The sequence below is a fragment of the Aspergillus steynii genome (genome assembly GCF_002849105.1).
Source record: "Aspergillus steynii IBT 23096 chromosome Unknown P170scaffold_6, whole genome shotgun sequence".
NCBI lineage: Eukaryota > Fungi > Ascomycota > Eurotiomycetes > Eurotiales > Aspergillaceae > Aspergillus > Aspergillus steynii.
The window spans coordinates 906,584-921,876 of NW_020194403.1; the positions used below are offsets into that span (position 1 = coordinate 906,584).

At 51.9% G+C, this 15,293-nt stretch overlaps 4 protein-coding genes across 4 annotated transcripts; 1 reads left to right on the top strand and 3 right to left on the bottom strand.

The window, feature by feature from the left end:
• Positions 1-73: 73 nt before the first annotated feature.
• Positions 74-911, top strand: P170DRAFT_427945 (uncharacterized protein; the record flags this gene model as incomplete). The annotated part of the gene is made up of 4 exons (XM_024847813.1): positions 74-200; positions 290-348; positions 462-625; positions 686-911. 4 exons carry the CDS (start codon positions 74-76, stop codon positions 909-911), a joined length of 576 nt encoding a protein of 191 aa, XP_024701946.1.
• Positions 912-8,829: 7,918 nt separating this feature from the next.
• Positions 8,830-11,812, bottom strand: sha1 (putative calmodulin-binding protein Sha1; the record flags this gene model as incomplete). The annotated part of the gene is made up of 2 exons (XM_024845806.1): positions 8,830-9,155; positions 9,217-11,812. Coding segments are annotated over 2 exons (2,922 nt in total), but the record flags the coding sequence as incomplete, so codon positions are not given.
• Positions 11,813-12,089: 277 nt separating this feature from the next.
• P170DRAFT_218651 (cytochrome P450) lies at positions 12,090-14,125 on the bottom strand. Its single transcript, XM_024842846.1, has 2 exons — positions 14,081-14,125; positions 12,090-14,023 (listed from the first exon to the last, which is right to left on the bottom strand). The coding sequence occupies exon 2, from the start codon at positions 13,840-13,842 to the stop codon at positions 12,340-12,342; it is 1,503 nt and encodes a 500-aa protein (XP_024701948.1). The 5' UTR covers positions 13,843-14,023; positions 14,081-14,125; the 3' UTR covers positions 12,090-12,339.
• P170DRAFT_218657 (uncharacterized protein) lies at positions 14,070-14,565 on the bottom strand. The gene has a single exon (XM_024842847.1). It carries the CDS (start codon positions 14,472-14,474, stop codon positions 14,139-14,141), a length of 336 nt encoding a protein of 111 aa, XP_024701949.1. The 5' UTR covers positions 14,475-14,565; the 3' UTR covers positions 14,070-14,138.
• Positions 14,566-15,293: the final 728 nt, after the last annotated feature.

The following is a 15,293-nucleotide window of genomic DNA, read 5'->3' on the forward strand; positions in this document are numbered from 1 at the left end:
GTAGAAAAAGCAGGGGGAGGACGAGAGCGTCAAGTATGCCGCCAAGAGTTGGGGTTTACGCCTTCTTCAAAGAATGGCAGCTCAAAGAGCGCCAGAAGAAGACGCGTCGAGAGAGGCTTCAAGAGGCAATGCGTTGGCAATGCTGGGTGGGATTCAGACGAAGAGCGAGAGCAAAAGCAAGAGAGAAGAATGTTCAAAAAGTGAGTATCGGAGAATAAAAAAAGAAGTAAGAAGGGGAGGGGAGCAGGGAAACTGTAATTAAAAAAAAAAAAAAAAAAAAAAAAAAAAGGGAAAAAGGGAAAAAGAATAATAATTATTAAATGGTGGTGGTTTTTGAGCGGCGGTATAGTAAGTACGCTGTAAGAGAGGGAAGAGGAGGTGGGAGGGCTAAGGTGTGAGAGAAAAAAAAAAAGAGAGGGAAAAAAGAAAAAAGGAAAAAGAAAAAAGAAAAATCCATGCAGGGTAAAATCAACTGCGATGGGGCGCGGGAGAGCAGCGCCAGGTTTGGGCTGGTTTGGGGGAGTTGGCGGGATTGGAAGAGGAAACCTGACCACCGGTGTGGTCACTGGTCACTTGTTCAGGAGTGGTTGCCACACTGTCAACGACAGGGCAGCGAGGGAAGGGGGTGAGCAAAAAAAAAAATGAAAAATAAAAAAATTAATCATTAAAAATTTTAAATTTACAGTTTTTCTGATCTTCTCTTGGGCTTCTTTTCTTCTGCAGCCGGACTAGGAGACGCTCGGTCCAACCAGCCCCGCCAAGCCCGGACCCACCGCATCGTTTTTCTCGCCAAACCGATGCAGGCTTCGGTTCCTGCGGCTACCGTACGTGACGTCGTTCGTATCGTTACTTTCACTTTCTTACCAGTTACCACCGACCAGGAAGCCAGGAGTTCTGCCCGTTCAAAATAGAAACAAGGAGGCAGAAGAATAAAATGTTCCGAGGCACACAAAGAAATTCACTCTGCAGTTGGAATCCCGAGAAGCCAACCCAAGTCGCCTTGTTTCCGTCCCAAGAGAAACGACCGGCCAGGATGATGACGGGCTGGTTTCACCCACCGGTACAGCGAGTACCGAGTCTCGAGCTCACTATGAGGCATTTTGTAGACGCCGCTGAACTGCGGTAACGAGCGGCGGCCCTGGATGAGTAATCCGGGTGGAATCTCGTACGAATGAAGGTGCCCGGTGCCCTAAGGCTACGGTGCCGTTGGAGCCGTGGATTACTCAGGCTCATTTATCGAACATGGGGAATCGTTCAAGAGGGTTCTGTCCCTCGATCTGAATGCAGTCGCGACATGCTGAATATCCTCCATTCGATGCTCAGGTGCTACCAAATCTCCCCCCGGCGAAGATTCGACGCAGAGGCCGACGCTGTGGCACGTCCGGACGTCAGAGGCAGGGAGGAGCGGCCGACCGGCGAGAAACAACCCCCACGAGGACGGGCGTAATTTTCGTTCGAACGTGACCTCGAAGGACGGCAAACCATGCCGAAGCCTCGTTTCATTTGTTGGGGTATTTTGGTTCTTACCGTTAGTCGGTTACACGCTAATTAGCTGCTTCACGAAGGTAACCATTTTGGTTCTGGCACCTCGTCTTACAGAGTACCTTAATCTACATGGTAATTAGTAGACCACGTACTATACTCTATACTACTCCGTCCAGTGCTAGAGAACCGTCCATCAGCCCCGTAATGGCAGCACCATTCGATTCTTACGTACCTTAGCAGAATTAGCTGAATTAGAATTAGCAGACGCTCTCCAATTCTCCCCGTCGCTAGTCCCAATGCGGCCAGACACTAGCCTAGGAACGAGTAACGAGCATCACGATGGAGTCCACTAGGAGCCGTAAACTGATTCAAGCTACCGGGCGCTCTGCTCGCTTCATGCTCATGATTTAGATTTGAGAGATACGGAGTAGGTCCAACTTTAGGGGCCCCCTTTTCCCGTCTACGAGAGTGGAGGGCAGAGCTGAATAGTGTTCCAATCCGATGCTTGGTATCGAAGCCTTCATTTCCACGTCCCTGATTCGGCGAGGCGGGCGTCTGGGCCTCCTGACGTAAGTTACACTCGCCGGTAGTTGACATCGAATACGACATCGCTGAGGTGTAGGGAGAATAATCAAGGTATGGACAGGTGCCTATGTTCCAGAATACCGACTCGATACGGGCAACGAGGGACAGGATGGAAGCTGCAATCGAATCCTCAACGAAGGCTCCAAAGTTCTCGGACGGAACCCCTTGCGTTGCGATCAACTGAACGGTGGACTGGCTGGAGCATCGTACACCTGGTTGCTGTTCCTACGACGCTGCCACAAATCAAACCATCCACGGATTGCTGCCGATCGCTCCTCGCCATGACGCTATCGCAGGATGGAGTCATATACCAAGACTCCATGATCTGGCGTGTCGATTCAATATTGTCGTGCGACCGCAGTCTGGGCAGTTGAAGGCAGTGAAGTGGTCGGCGAGATTCACTTGCCCATGACTATTGCAAACTACAGACTCGGCATCATAGTGTGATCTTGGCTGTACAACATGGACGTGAAGATCCGTCGAAGCCACATCCACTGCCCGAAATAACCCCCCCGGGGGCGATCTGATCTGAAAGCGAAAAGTGCCGATTCATTCCATGCTGTCATCGCTCTCTGACCAGATGGCGGTGCCTGTCCGAAACGACGTCCCGTCACTTCTGAGAACGCGGTGAGTCCTGAGAAGTCAGGTCAGAAGGGCGTGTTGGGTCCACCGGCGATCGTCCGAAGGATGATGAGTTGGAAAAATCGCGAGTCCCTGCGTTGACAAGTTTATATCAAAAATTAGATTTAGGCAGTCGTGACTAGAAAGGCGAAGCACGGCAGGCAGATGATCAGACGAGGCAGTGTTGGGGTTCTTCTCTCTCGTCCCTTTGGATTTCATCGTACATGCGCCATCCCGACGGGAAACTGCGCCAAGCTCGTTCTGCCTTCGTGCTTTAATTTTGGAATCACAACCCAACGCAGCGGGATGCGATCTTCGTAGTTCTCGGACTGCAGACTCCGCGGTCAGTCTCGCCTTCTTCTCGAGTTTCTCAAGCCATCAGCTAAGGGAAATTGAAGGGTGACGACCGCCGAAAGCCATGCCCGACGGCAGAGAAGCGGTCAGCGCCAGAGCGAGAGAAAGCGGAGACCGGAGGTTGGAGAACCAAAGACGGGCGGCTTGCGTCTTGGTCAAGCTTCCTGCGACTCAGGGATCCCCCCACTCGCACGTCGCCTAAACTTCGCCTTTGGTCTCGATGGGGGCGCGACTTTCATTTCCATTGGTCGGTCCTGCGTTCTCTGGTGGTGGTTTTTCTCCTGCATCCCAGCAATCAGGATCGATTGAACGTCCGCCAGTCATACGGAGATGTTCGATCCTGCGAGAAAGACCACTAGTCGCCTTGGATGAGAAAAAAAAATAACCAAAATAACCCAAACAATACGAACTACGTCTCCGGTTTCCCGTTTGAGGTTAACACGGTCTTCTCGGGTCTGCCTTTCGCGGGGCTAAACTCGAAGGATTCTCTTCCCTTCCCTCTGGACGGAGCACTGTTCGGCGTCCGCGACGTGACCGTCAATGACATGACCGGCAGACAAGTTCAGCAACTGCCAGAGTCAGACCGACAGATTGACCCTACGAGGTAGATCGATTTGTGCCGTTCTCGCACACGGACCACCCATGGAGAAGACAGGAATAGGATTGACGGAGTGATCTCCAGTTGTTCGCTCTAGGCTCCGATCCTTGCCCCCCTCCCTCTCCCCCATGTCCTATACACGCACGGTCTGGCGGGTGGAAAAAACCTCCGACCCATGAGTCTCAGTCTCATTGTTCTACCTTGATTGCTACACGGTCATCGGTGCTGGATACAGGGGGAGACGGTAGCGGCAGCAGCATGGGGGCAAAAGACTCGTGGACGCTGCCGGCACCGCTTATGCTCCGTCGCAGCTCGCCTGGGCTTGCAGCATCGTGGTCATCCCACCAGTCACCGGGCGACCCGATGGAGAAAAGGACGGGTTCGGCAGACAGGAAGTTGCCAACACCTTGGGGGAACCTCCCCCGGCCGCGTTCTTTCTGCATCAAGCCATCCAGCATCCACCGGTGGAGAGGAAGGGTGAATTGTCACGATGCGGAGCACCGGATAAAGCCTGCGGGGGTCAGAGTCAGAAGATGATTGCTCGTCGGGGCGTGAGCAAAATGAGTCGGAATACCAGCAGAGATCGTATAATAGGAATGAATAACTTCGGTCGTCGTGAATAATGAAGAGGCTACCTTAGTCAGCCGCTCGGATGAATCTGACGCCAATCAAGGCCGAGCAAAGCCAGTATGAGGCATTTAATCCAGACTAACCTGCTCTCTCGACATCCCAATGACACGCGCAGCACGGGGTCACTCGCGGCCTGCACGTCGGCCCTAATGCGGTAAGCCTGAGGCCTCGTTTCTCCTGCCGCTTGACAGCTGCATTCCGGAGTCTTGGGTGTTGGAACCTTCGTCTGGATGAGTGCCATTGTCAAATCGCATGGGAGTCTGCGGTCGGCGCTAAGTGACTACCTGGAAAGGAGACCGACACGACCGAGCCATCTACCCACTAGCCTGACTGCGGTTAAATGCGCGGTCCGTCCTGACAGCTGCACCGTGCCTTTTGGTGGTTGCCGTGGGCTTGTTCGGCTGCTCAAGTGGCGAGCATCTCAATTCAATTCCCTCTTCCCCTCCCCCTCCCCCTCGTCGTGCTACTATACCGGGGGGGCCAGTATCAGATGCAGGATCTCAAACACGGCGAATCCCACGAGTCCGCAACGGTCGGTATTGCCTCGCGTCGTTACGGACGCGGTAATGCGAATACGCAGTACAGCAGAGGTAAGGGAGTGTATGAAGATGGTGGAACCAAGTCAATGGCACATGGAGGCTCTCCCTTGCGTTGGCCAGAACTCGTGAGGGGCGCACATATTCTGCCTTTCCAGAACACGCCCCTTGATTCGGCCCGATTTGCACCAGAATCCTACCATACCTGTCAGTGTCAAACCGACGGTAGCATGTCTGAGCAGCGCCAAGCCGAAGGGCCAATAATGGAGGGATGGCATGGATGACTATGGAAGACTATGGACTGTGGTGGATGGAGGACTATTGACTATTGACTGATCGTGAATAGCATCATTTTTTCTAAACCTGTCTCCCGGCTCAAGTCACACATCACCGGTGATCGTCATCGTCCAAGACCCCCTGGGGAAACACGGCAGATTCTCCTGAATATTTCTATCGGCGGCCAGACCATTTTGAACCCCCTTGACGCTAACAAGACAGCCAAGAATCCCCGCCAAGATCCGCCAAGATCCGTCCAATATGTCGATAGTCCATGCATCATCGATCGGGGTGAGAATGGGATAGCCCTCTTGGCCCTCCCCTTGCTTCCTCTCAACATCAGGAGGAGAGCAGCCCGACTCGCCCATTCCACAGCAGCGCTTGGCAACGTCCTCCATGACCACCGAAGGGAGTGACCTCCCTTCGGCGCCGTACGACGAGGGAATCCCGCCAAGAAAGGCGCTGCTCAACGATGCTCAAAAAGAGGCCGCGCCAAAAATGATCCGGGCGAGAATTGAGTGTTTGCCAAGACTGGCGCCTGTGACGCTCAGAAGACGCCGGGGGAGCGAGTTTGCCCGGTTTCCGACCGTCTCCTTGCCTTTTGCCTTTTGCCCAGATGCTACTCTTGCGCGACGGTCGGATGGCCGCGTTGCTCTGCCTGCCTGCCTGCCAAGTCCGCCAAGGTCGCTCGTGAAATTCCTGTCTCTCTCCCTTCCTTCTTTGGCTTTTTCCTCTGAGTCGAGTCCAGCCCAGCCTACGTCCCGCCAGAGAATGGGCATTCGACTCCGGACTGGACGGATGCGCCCTCTTCCCTGATAGTGGCCGATCATCGTCGATCATCTGCTCGGTGAGTGCATCTACAGCTCTTGGCGATCAATGTCCTCTGCGAGTGGCAGTGGAGTGGCAGTGGGAGGGCCGGCATATTCCAGGATCCCACAGTATGAGGGACGCCCACTGGGCAGAGATAAGAGAGATCGATGAGGTAAATCGATTTTCTGATGGAAACGGCGCCGCTCTAGAAACTCCGTGGAAGTCAATCCGGACAGCTAAGGCGAGTCCTGCGTAGTCGCCTTCGTCGAAAGCAGAGGCAAAAGCGGAGGCAACGCCTCCGAGCAAAGATCAAAATTTTCCCTCGCGACCGGTTTTTTCGTCCTATTGAAACTTCCCTATTTCCGGCTTTACTAATACTAATCGTGGTTGTGGTCAACCAGTAAATGCCAATTAACCGCCAGGCTGCCAAATTATATAAAACCACACCACCGAGAAATCTGATTCGAGAAAAATCCCCCAATCAACTATCTTCCAAGAGAAAACCCATCCCACGACGATAAAATAACCGTTAATAAGTTAATAACCAAATAAACATCAATAATTATGTAAACTCGCTGACCCTTCCTCATCCGGAATCCCGAGAAACCCCCAAAGACCGAGAGGCAAACCCAAGGACCAGGAAAGAGACCAGCACATGATCTTCACCTTCCCTTCAGGTTTCGATGGATGGATGCACGCACTCGCATATACGGGTCCCCAGGCATAGGCATACTTTATCCGGGAACCACCACCCCCCCATCAACTAATAACAAGCCATACCGCCGGATATCAACCTCACTAGCCATGCACCCTGGCAACACATGAACATCTGCGCGGTTTTATCTCCATTCTTCCCATGAGACTTCCCCGCAGTGTTATGATATAATATGTTCGATGATAGCGCCCCCATGAACACATCCGCATCTATCATCCCCCAAAAGAAGTGGTTATCGATCCGTCCCGATGACCCGATCCTGGCCCTATAGCGTGGAGGTTATGGGCTTAGTGGGTCGGAGTATACCCTCCTCTCTGGCTGGTTTTGTCTTGTTTGTTCTTGCTAGGGCGACGGACTACGTATACTTTTGAGTAGCTGGTGGTCATCGTGGGGGATCTTCTTTTCTGGTTTGTTTTGTTCGCTCAGTCCATCTGTTGAGCTCGGTGGATAGTCGTCCTGGAGTCATGTTACTCGAGAGGGAGAGGAGGGAAACGTCATGATACAGATAGAATAGGGTTATTTTCTTTCTCGTGTTTTCCTCTAGTTACTACCTCCCTGACTTACAGAACAAGTGGTGACTATCTCAATTAGGTAATTTATTTGGTGTGTTGTACAGCACGGGGCGGTTGATGTCATCAGGTACCCAGGTAATTAGAGTCCCCCAGCCTCTACGATTTCCATTATTATCGATATTAATTATAATAACCACAGCGTAATGACCGCGGATATGGTTATATCATCGCTATAGATAGAACTTGCCTGCCTCTCAACCCGTACAGATTGGCCGCCAGCATAGCCCACTCAAACAGAGCAAACAGCATGCCATGACGTCAGACTCGCCAGCCGCCTCACTCACTCAGCCTGACGATGATCGTGCTCATTTGTTCGTTTTCGCTCCGGTTCTTTCTCGGACTTGATCCTTCGAGGTTGAGGTAGGGCTAGGCTGGGTCTCAGGTTTGAATTACTAACGTATACTGTTACTACTATAGTTATGACTTATGGATGCTGTGAGGAAGGTGTATATTCTATCCTGAGCTTGGCTGTGACTAACAGCACCTGTAACTAACTATAGACGGGTACCTATGTGTCATGTTGGTTTTATGTATGTGTGACTCAGTACCTTAGCTGTGATTGCGTTGATGGATTCAGGGATATACTCCGGGCTAGCTAGTTACTGTTACTAAGTAACTGCTAGGGTCGGAGAGGTTAAGCAGTGCCCAGAATAGAATAGAAGAGAATAGGTATCAACGATATCTAAATATATTCCGTTCCGTTCATCCGGCCTTCCAACATAAGGTTAGGTTAGCATCTGGTAAATAACTAAGTTTGTAGTAACTAGGCAGAAGAAACCCCCATCCCTGACATCTCCCGAACACATCTGAGAAAGAAACATATTGCTTCTTCCACTCATCTTCGGTCCCAGGCTCGGCCGGAATATTCATTCGCAGGCCGTGGAACCCATTGCGTGGACCGCTACAAAGTACATGTACGTGCGTACATAGGCTGCGGGGATATAGATTTCGATTTCGATTTCGATTTCGATTCACCTACCTACCTACCACGCTGTACGTACCAACCTGGAAGCAAGGTAAGCTAAGGTAGACAAGTCGGAAGATACAAGCCGGTAATCGCGCTCCTTGCGAGATCCTCCCCGGAGCTTGCGCAAGATGACGAAGGGCAAGAAATCCAGATGACTTTTGACTTTGCGTTGCTTTTTCCGGGGATGGGCGCCGGGATAGAAAATACAGAGATGCGATTTGTCCAGGTGCCTGAGCTACCTACCTACCTACCTAGGGACTCCGGAACTAGGTACAACTGGCACCACGCAACGACCTACCTACTCCGTATTCATGTATGATGTATGATGCAGCGAAACAAAGGGAAGTGATGCGCAGGAAAGCAAAGAAAGAGGGAGGGTGTTTCATGTTTGAAACGGACAACTAGCTACTGTTTCCACTCAGGGCGGTTCCGTGGACGCGGACTCTATTGAACTTTGGATTATGTTGATGTTTAATGTAAAACAAGTGACAAAGAAAAAAGAAAAATGAAGACCGACAAAGACAAACACCGAGGCCAATTATCCTATCCGATAATGCCCAACGCCCCAGTAGCAAAACCATAAGACTTAAACTCCGGAATCTGTAGACAAACAATTCGTCGCCTCGTAACCACCCAATCCGATGCCGGACGGACGATCACCGCCGCTGCTGGCCACGTCGACTGGAAAAAGTGGACGTCCGTCCGTTTCGACGCTGCGGTTTCGCCTTCATGTTTCTCCACCATTGCACAATGACTGAAGTGGCCCAAATGACTCGCTCCCTGGTCTGTACCACGGCGGCGCATTGCCGGGCCACATCTCGCGCGACGATCCGGCGCTGAAGATCGCGATGCGCAAGAATGCCTCGCCATCGCTGCTGGAGCACCGTCGCGGCGCGGGCGCGTTTGCTGGCCGAGAGAAGGCGAGAGCAGAGGAAGGCAAGAGCGCCGATGGTGAAGTCGCTGTCTAGGATGTGATGTTTGGATGTGCTGGGGTGGATGAGGTTCGCTGTAGCAGTCAGTGGGTCGGTCCGGAATCGCAATTTCTTTTCTTTCATGTCACAACTCACCGAAATGTGCACTGCATCCCAATGTTCGGAGACGGGATTGTAAGGATAGTGGGTTTCCGCTGGTCAGGGGTTCTGGATCTGCGTGAAGTATGTACTCTTCATACTCGTCCACGATGCTTTCGTAGATTTTGCCGTCGCCAAAACTGGTGCTGAGATTGTCCAAGTGTAGACCCTTCAGATGCGCCAGAATAGACGCCCATTGCTTGAGCAGGAGAACATGTCCATCGCTCTCATCTGTCGCATCGAATTCTTGGAACCAATCCTGTGTTAAGCTCTGGTGTCCAAATTGCTGACTGGCTTTCAGCTTCAGCCGATGAATCTCATCGCTCAAGTCATTCCAATTGATGAGCTCGACGAGACCCCATTTGCTAACCAGTCCCCAAAGAAGCGAGATGGTCTTCTCACGATGTCCGTTGACGATGTCCTCCGCCCGTACATTGCTCAGTAGCCCGCGCGAGCTTCTTGAAGAAGCTATAGCGTTCAAAGCAACTTCAACATTGAATCCCTTGACTGCACGGCTCAAGCAGGGGAACTTCAAGTTTTGAGAAAGGGGCCACGGATGCTCGCGCGCCGCTGAAGGAAAGAGGAGCAACTCCACGATCCTCGTTAGTCTAACGCCGTCCCTCAGGTCAACGGCAAGGTTGCTGATTCTGTACTCGTATTCTTGGAGCGGATGCTGCTCATAGGTAAGATGGCAGTCCAGGTGGTTCAGTGCTTTAACGACATCCCCAGACGACGGCAGCAGAAACCGGGCTAAGGCCTGGAGGACCGCAGCGGACGATTTGTGTGGCGACGTAGAAAGAAACAGACGAGGAAGTTTTGCACCTGATTCTGTCGCCGCTTTATCCAGAAGGATGATGAGCATGATACTGCGGAAAACAGTTCGGTGGTATGCCTTGCTGAGGAGTTTAGAATCTGGCTCTTTCGAGTCTCGATCCATGTCCTGGTTCTGAAGCAGAAATGTATCCAAGAATTTTTCCATCTTGCGCTTCAGGCTGGAATCTTCGGAGCCGGCAGTGCTCTCCTGCATCATTTTCGAGTTGGCAATTCTTCTGCCTGTGATTGTTTCCAATCCAGCTCTCAGGATTCCAAGATCATACGTGTTTAGCCAGAAATCGAGAAACTTCCTCTTCATTCCCAGGTCTCGCTTGAGTCGGGTGGTTCGCGCAAGAACATCCCTTGGAATGCTCAATGCACCGTACAGCAAAGATGCCTGGACACGCTTGTAAAGCTGTGCAAATGAGGGATCTTGGTATAGCGCTAGGAGGCTATGCCGTTGAGCGCCAGGGTCGCTGAAAGTTGAGCTCTCCGTGGATTCGAAAAGCCCGTTGACCAACTGCGTGATTACTATCTCTTGATGCGAAAGCCAATTATCCTCGTACAATGCTGGGTTTTTGATTTCCTCTTGAATTAGCGGGTACTCGCAATCCAGCTTCTTTGCGTTAGCTCGGGCAGCTGTAGTTCTGGCAGCTGTAGTCCTAGAGCCAGCGATAGAACCTTTGGATTGCTTCAGAGAGCTGGAAAGGGTCGATCCTGTCGACGCTGCCAGTGGCCGTCTCGCCGTGTTCATCTTTGGCTTGACGATATCTTTCAAACCGGCCTTGGCCGAAGATGTTTTGACGTTGTTCATCGCTCTCTGGAGAGACCCATTGGCCGATTTAGCAGCTAATGGCCTGACCGCTGGCCTCGTGGGAGCACGCATCTCATTGTTCGCTGCTCGTTTATGTGGTTTCGAGGCGTTGTCATGAGTCTCTCCGAACTTTGCGGACGGAAACTTCTTTTCCTTGCCGTCGACCAGAATTGTACCCGGGGGAATATTCTCTTTTCCACCATTCTTCCCAACAACGTCTATATGAATGCGAGACTCTTGGCTGATCTTTGCGCTGGGCTGCAATGGAGCTCGGTGCGCGGACGACGCGAGGGACGGTTTCGTATGTCGTTTTCTAGCAATATTCGGATGTTTCGTAGTCTCAGATTGACGGTCCAAATAGTCCGACTTGATCGGGCTAAACAAGCCCATAAAGACACTAGCCGCCGTGGGTTCGTTCGGAGGAACATACACCGCATCACGATGGACGTCCTTCACCATATCGGTGCGTGTCTCCTGTGGATTCCCATTGATCTGCATCAAGAGCTCCTTGTTCTTATCCACGTCAAACTTTCGCGTCTGAGTCCTCCCGAATTCTCCTTGCGATCGCATCGGCTTTGCGGGCGAAGCAGCCGGGAGGCTAACTTTAGGTCGGAACCGCTGAGCCGGCTGAGCCAGCAACGAGGACTTTCGATTCGAAGGCGCAGCGATTGTTCCATTGTCCCTCCGTCGCTTGTTGGCCGCGGGAGCGTGATTCTCTTCGCTTTCGTCGTGGATAGAAAAGGTGGAGGAGGAGTTGGTCTTGGTTCGTCGTCGGGGTTTGGCACCGGTTAGGATGGAGGCTTGGATTTCGGTCGTGAATTCGATGTTTGCAGTGTCTTCGCAGGAGTCTAAACTATCTTCCCACATGCTTCGGATCGAGTCGCTTCCCGCGCTGCTGCGGTCGACTCGAGAGGCCCCCAGCCTAGAGGGGCATGGGGTTGGCACGTCTTCAAGAAGACCGGACATGGTGGTGGAGGGTGATAATGATGGAGCTGAGCAAAACCATGCAGGATGACTTCAGCTGTGGTTCGTCCAGGATATGAAGCTCCTTAAATGAGCATGCTAGCTTGCCGTGGTTTTCCGAGGACAGGGAGTCTAGATCGTTTGAATCGAGGGATGGGTAGCTAGGAGCTAGGGACAATGCGGGGGGCGAGGAGCGGTGATGAGCGGGATAGCGCGGTAGATAAAGCTTATGAGGCGAAGACTGAGTCGTAATTTTAAAATTGTTGATCTGCGATGACGAGGAAGAATGTCGCTAAAATACAAGTGGGTTAGGGGGAGGACTGGAGCCGGGGAGGTATGGAGACGCGATGTTGACGTTTGGTTGCCCGCGCAACGGCCCCGCCTCAGGCACACTCTTAGAGCAGTCGAGACTGGCTCATAGTCAACGTTAACGGACGTGTATTCACCCTTGCTCCATATTATACTATTCAGCTTGCTCATGTATCGTTCAACATCAGTATCACTAAAATATCCACCGGTAGCATCCCTGACTATGAATCCACGCCCCGGATTTTGTCTTTGATCTTCTCCATTATGGCCTTTTCGTCCCGGTCAGCCACGGCGCTCTCATTTTCGATTACTTTCTCCTGTCCAGGGGCTCGAGCGTGGAAGTTGGCTTTGAAAGAGGCGGGGTTCAAGGGGTCACCAATCTTGCCATCGACCGGGGAGATGTCATATGCCCACAGCAAGCGTGCAGTGACAAGATGCAAACTATTCCGTGCCAAATGATGTCCTGGACATAGTCGTCGGCCAAACCCAAACGCGGAAACCGGAAGATCCGGGTTCTCAAGATATCGATCCGGGTTAAAGCTTCGCGGATTGTCAAAGATCGCTTCATCCTCGTTCATCCCCAACTGATTGGCAATGATCGTGGATCCTGCGGGGATGAAGTAGCCCATGTACTCGTCGTCCTGGGTGACAGCGTGAGGAACTCCGATGGCAGATATGGGTCGCCAGCGCAGAAGCTCCGAGACCAGCGCGCGAATGTACGGCAAGCTTTCGATGTCGCTAAATGATGGGATCCTATCTGCGCCGACGACCGAGTCGAGTTCTTTCTGTGCCTTCTTCATCACGTCCGGTTGCAGAATGCAGACCATGACCATGATTTCCAAGACCATCTTGGTGGTGTGGATGCCGGCCACGTAGAGCTCACCGAGTGAGTAGCACACCACGTCCCAGGGCAGCTCTCTGGCTTCACTCCTCTGCCGAGCCTCGTGGCTCCAGTTCCAGCAGTCGCCCTGGAGCGCAATGTTGGAGCATTCGGTGTACACGTCCTTCGTCTTCTCATGCAGCTCATGCGCCTTATCCCGCCATGTCAGGAGGAACTTGGGAAGCCAATCAAGGTAAGGGAAAAGGTCGAGCAGTAGCATGCCGTACGAAGCCTTCTGGAGAACAAAAACAGCCATCTCGTTGATCTGGTGCAGCCGTTTGTGATCGTCATCGTCGCTACCTCTTCCTTTCCCGTAAACGAGGGTAAACATGACATCTGATGTGTACCGCAGGAAAGCTTCCGAAAAGTCATTGGATGACAAGAACCCATGCAGCAGCTGTTTGCTTTTGACATCCTGCAGGTATTGGTATGCGTTCGATGCCTTCGCACTGAGTAGGTTTGATGACAGCCGCCGATGAAGCTTCCACTGGGGGCCGTAGGGCATGAACGCAGACGCGAGTCCTTTGTGTAGGTAATTGTCCAGGAACTTGGACGGCGGACGCGAGCTGTATATGCTCGCTCTCCGCTCGAGGAGATCTTGAGCCGCCCGGCGAGTGCCTAGCACGATGAAGTTCTGGCCCCCCAGTTTGAAATGTACAATCGGCCCAAACTTTCGCGACCATATTTGAAACGTCCTGGCGATGTCATTAACGGGCATCGGCCCTGACACAAAGCTCGGGCCTGGTGGCAGCGGCAATTTCGATCGGCGTGGGGACAGCCATCCCCATAGCTGTAGGCCTAGTAGCAAGGACACTGCTAGAGAAATGAACGTGATCGGATTCATCGGTAGCCCTAGATTTCGCCAAGCTTGAAAAAGTCCAAATTTTGTAGCCACACGAGGGAAAATTTCGAAATTGGCGGTTTGGGGCAGAAACCGGCCTTCGTGCGAGTCTAAGCTGCGATCTTCACCAGCCCCGCTTAGATGCAGAGGCTCTAGACAGCAGGAGACGCAAGGTCGGCCGAGTCTACGGGGAAACAGAATTAGTATGAAAATGAGTCCGTAAGATAGTCAGTATACTCACTAATTATATATGCACAAGATTTATTGTTAGTACGGAAAAGAGGGTGGGAAAGAACGATTTACTGCGAGAATATTACAAATCGGCTGCATTTTTTATTTTTCAGGGACAAGAGAACATCGGAGAAGGGGAAAAGGAAAGGAAAACCGAAAGCGAAAGAACGGGGGATAATATCCCTTGGAATGATGACTATAGAACCACCTGGCCGGATATAAACAAAGTAGACGGGGAGAACGCTTACCATGGAAGCGATAAACCAAGCAGGGCAACAATTATATGCAGAACCAGATGTCAGTAGATCCCGCTGAGAAATTGATCTCTTCGATATGCAGGGCATAAGGCCGTCGGTGCTCGAAATCTCGTTGCAGATGGTCAGAATATTCGGTCGCATTTGCATGCTCTGATTAGCGGCTGCCTTCTTTTAGACTCGAATTGTAGATGAGGTCGGAACCATGAGAATCATGTGCCATCTATCTTTGAAAGTGTGGATGAAGACAGACATCCACCGATCCTGGCGACTCAATTCAATCGCGAATTGCTCAAGCGTACTCCGCGATTATGAGTTAATTTGCTCGTACGATGACTGCAGACCAAATTTCAGAAACAAGGATAGCGCAGTCAGGAAATTGCATCGTGCATCCGGCGGTTTGCCATCCGTCCTCCGTGCATTGTCGAGCAGGAGCCAATTTAACGCTCGGATCATGGCCGGCGATAGATTGCAATGATCCCACTCTGTGCGACATTAAAAACGGTCCAGTTGTGTCCGGAATCCTCAGTCGGCCGGGTTATGCCTGCCAGTTCCTCCGCGTCAACATGAAACAGGCTGGTGCCTCCGGAGCAATGACCGGATGGGAACGAAGGATTCTTATTTATCGGAGCAAGTTTTTTGGATAATTTAGCGTTTCTGGGACCTCGGTCTGCCCTGCGAGGAGGTGTTCGTCCATCGTCATCGGACTCGATCATGCGTGGCGACGCCGATCTAGGCAGCGAGATATATTAGTTGGGTTGGATGTGGCCAAGGGAGTCTTGCCGTCTTGGATTTGATTTTCTTTCATTCTTTCGCACTGGAAATGACAGGAGAGAGGCAGTGACCAAGCGTCTTTGACTAACTCGCAGCGTAGTTCGAGACTAAAGACAAGTGGAGCCTCGGAGTGGTGCCTGGCAGCCTGGGAGATCCTCGTGATTTGCCCTGAGAAACTCCTTTCCCCAGACGCTT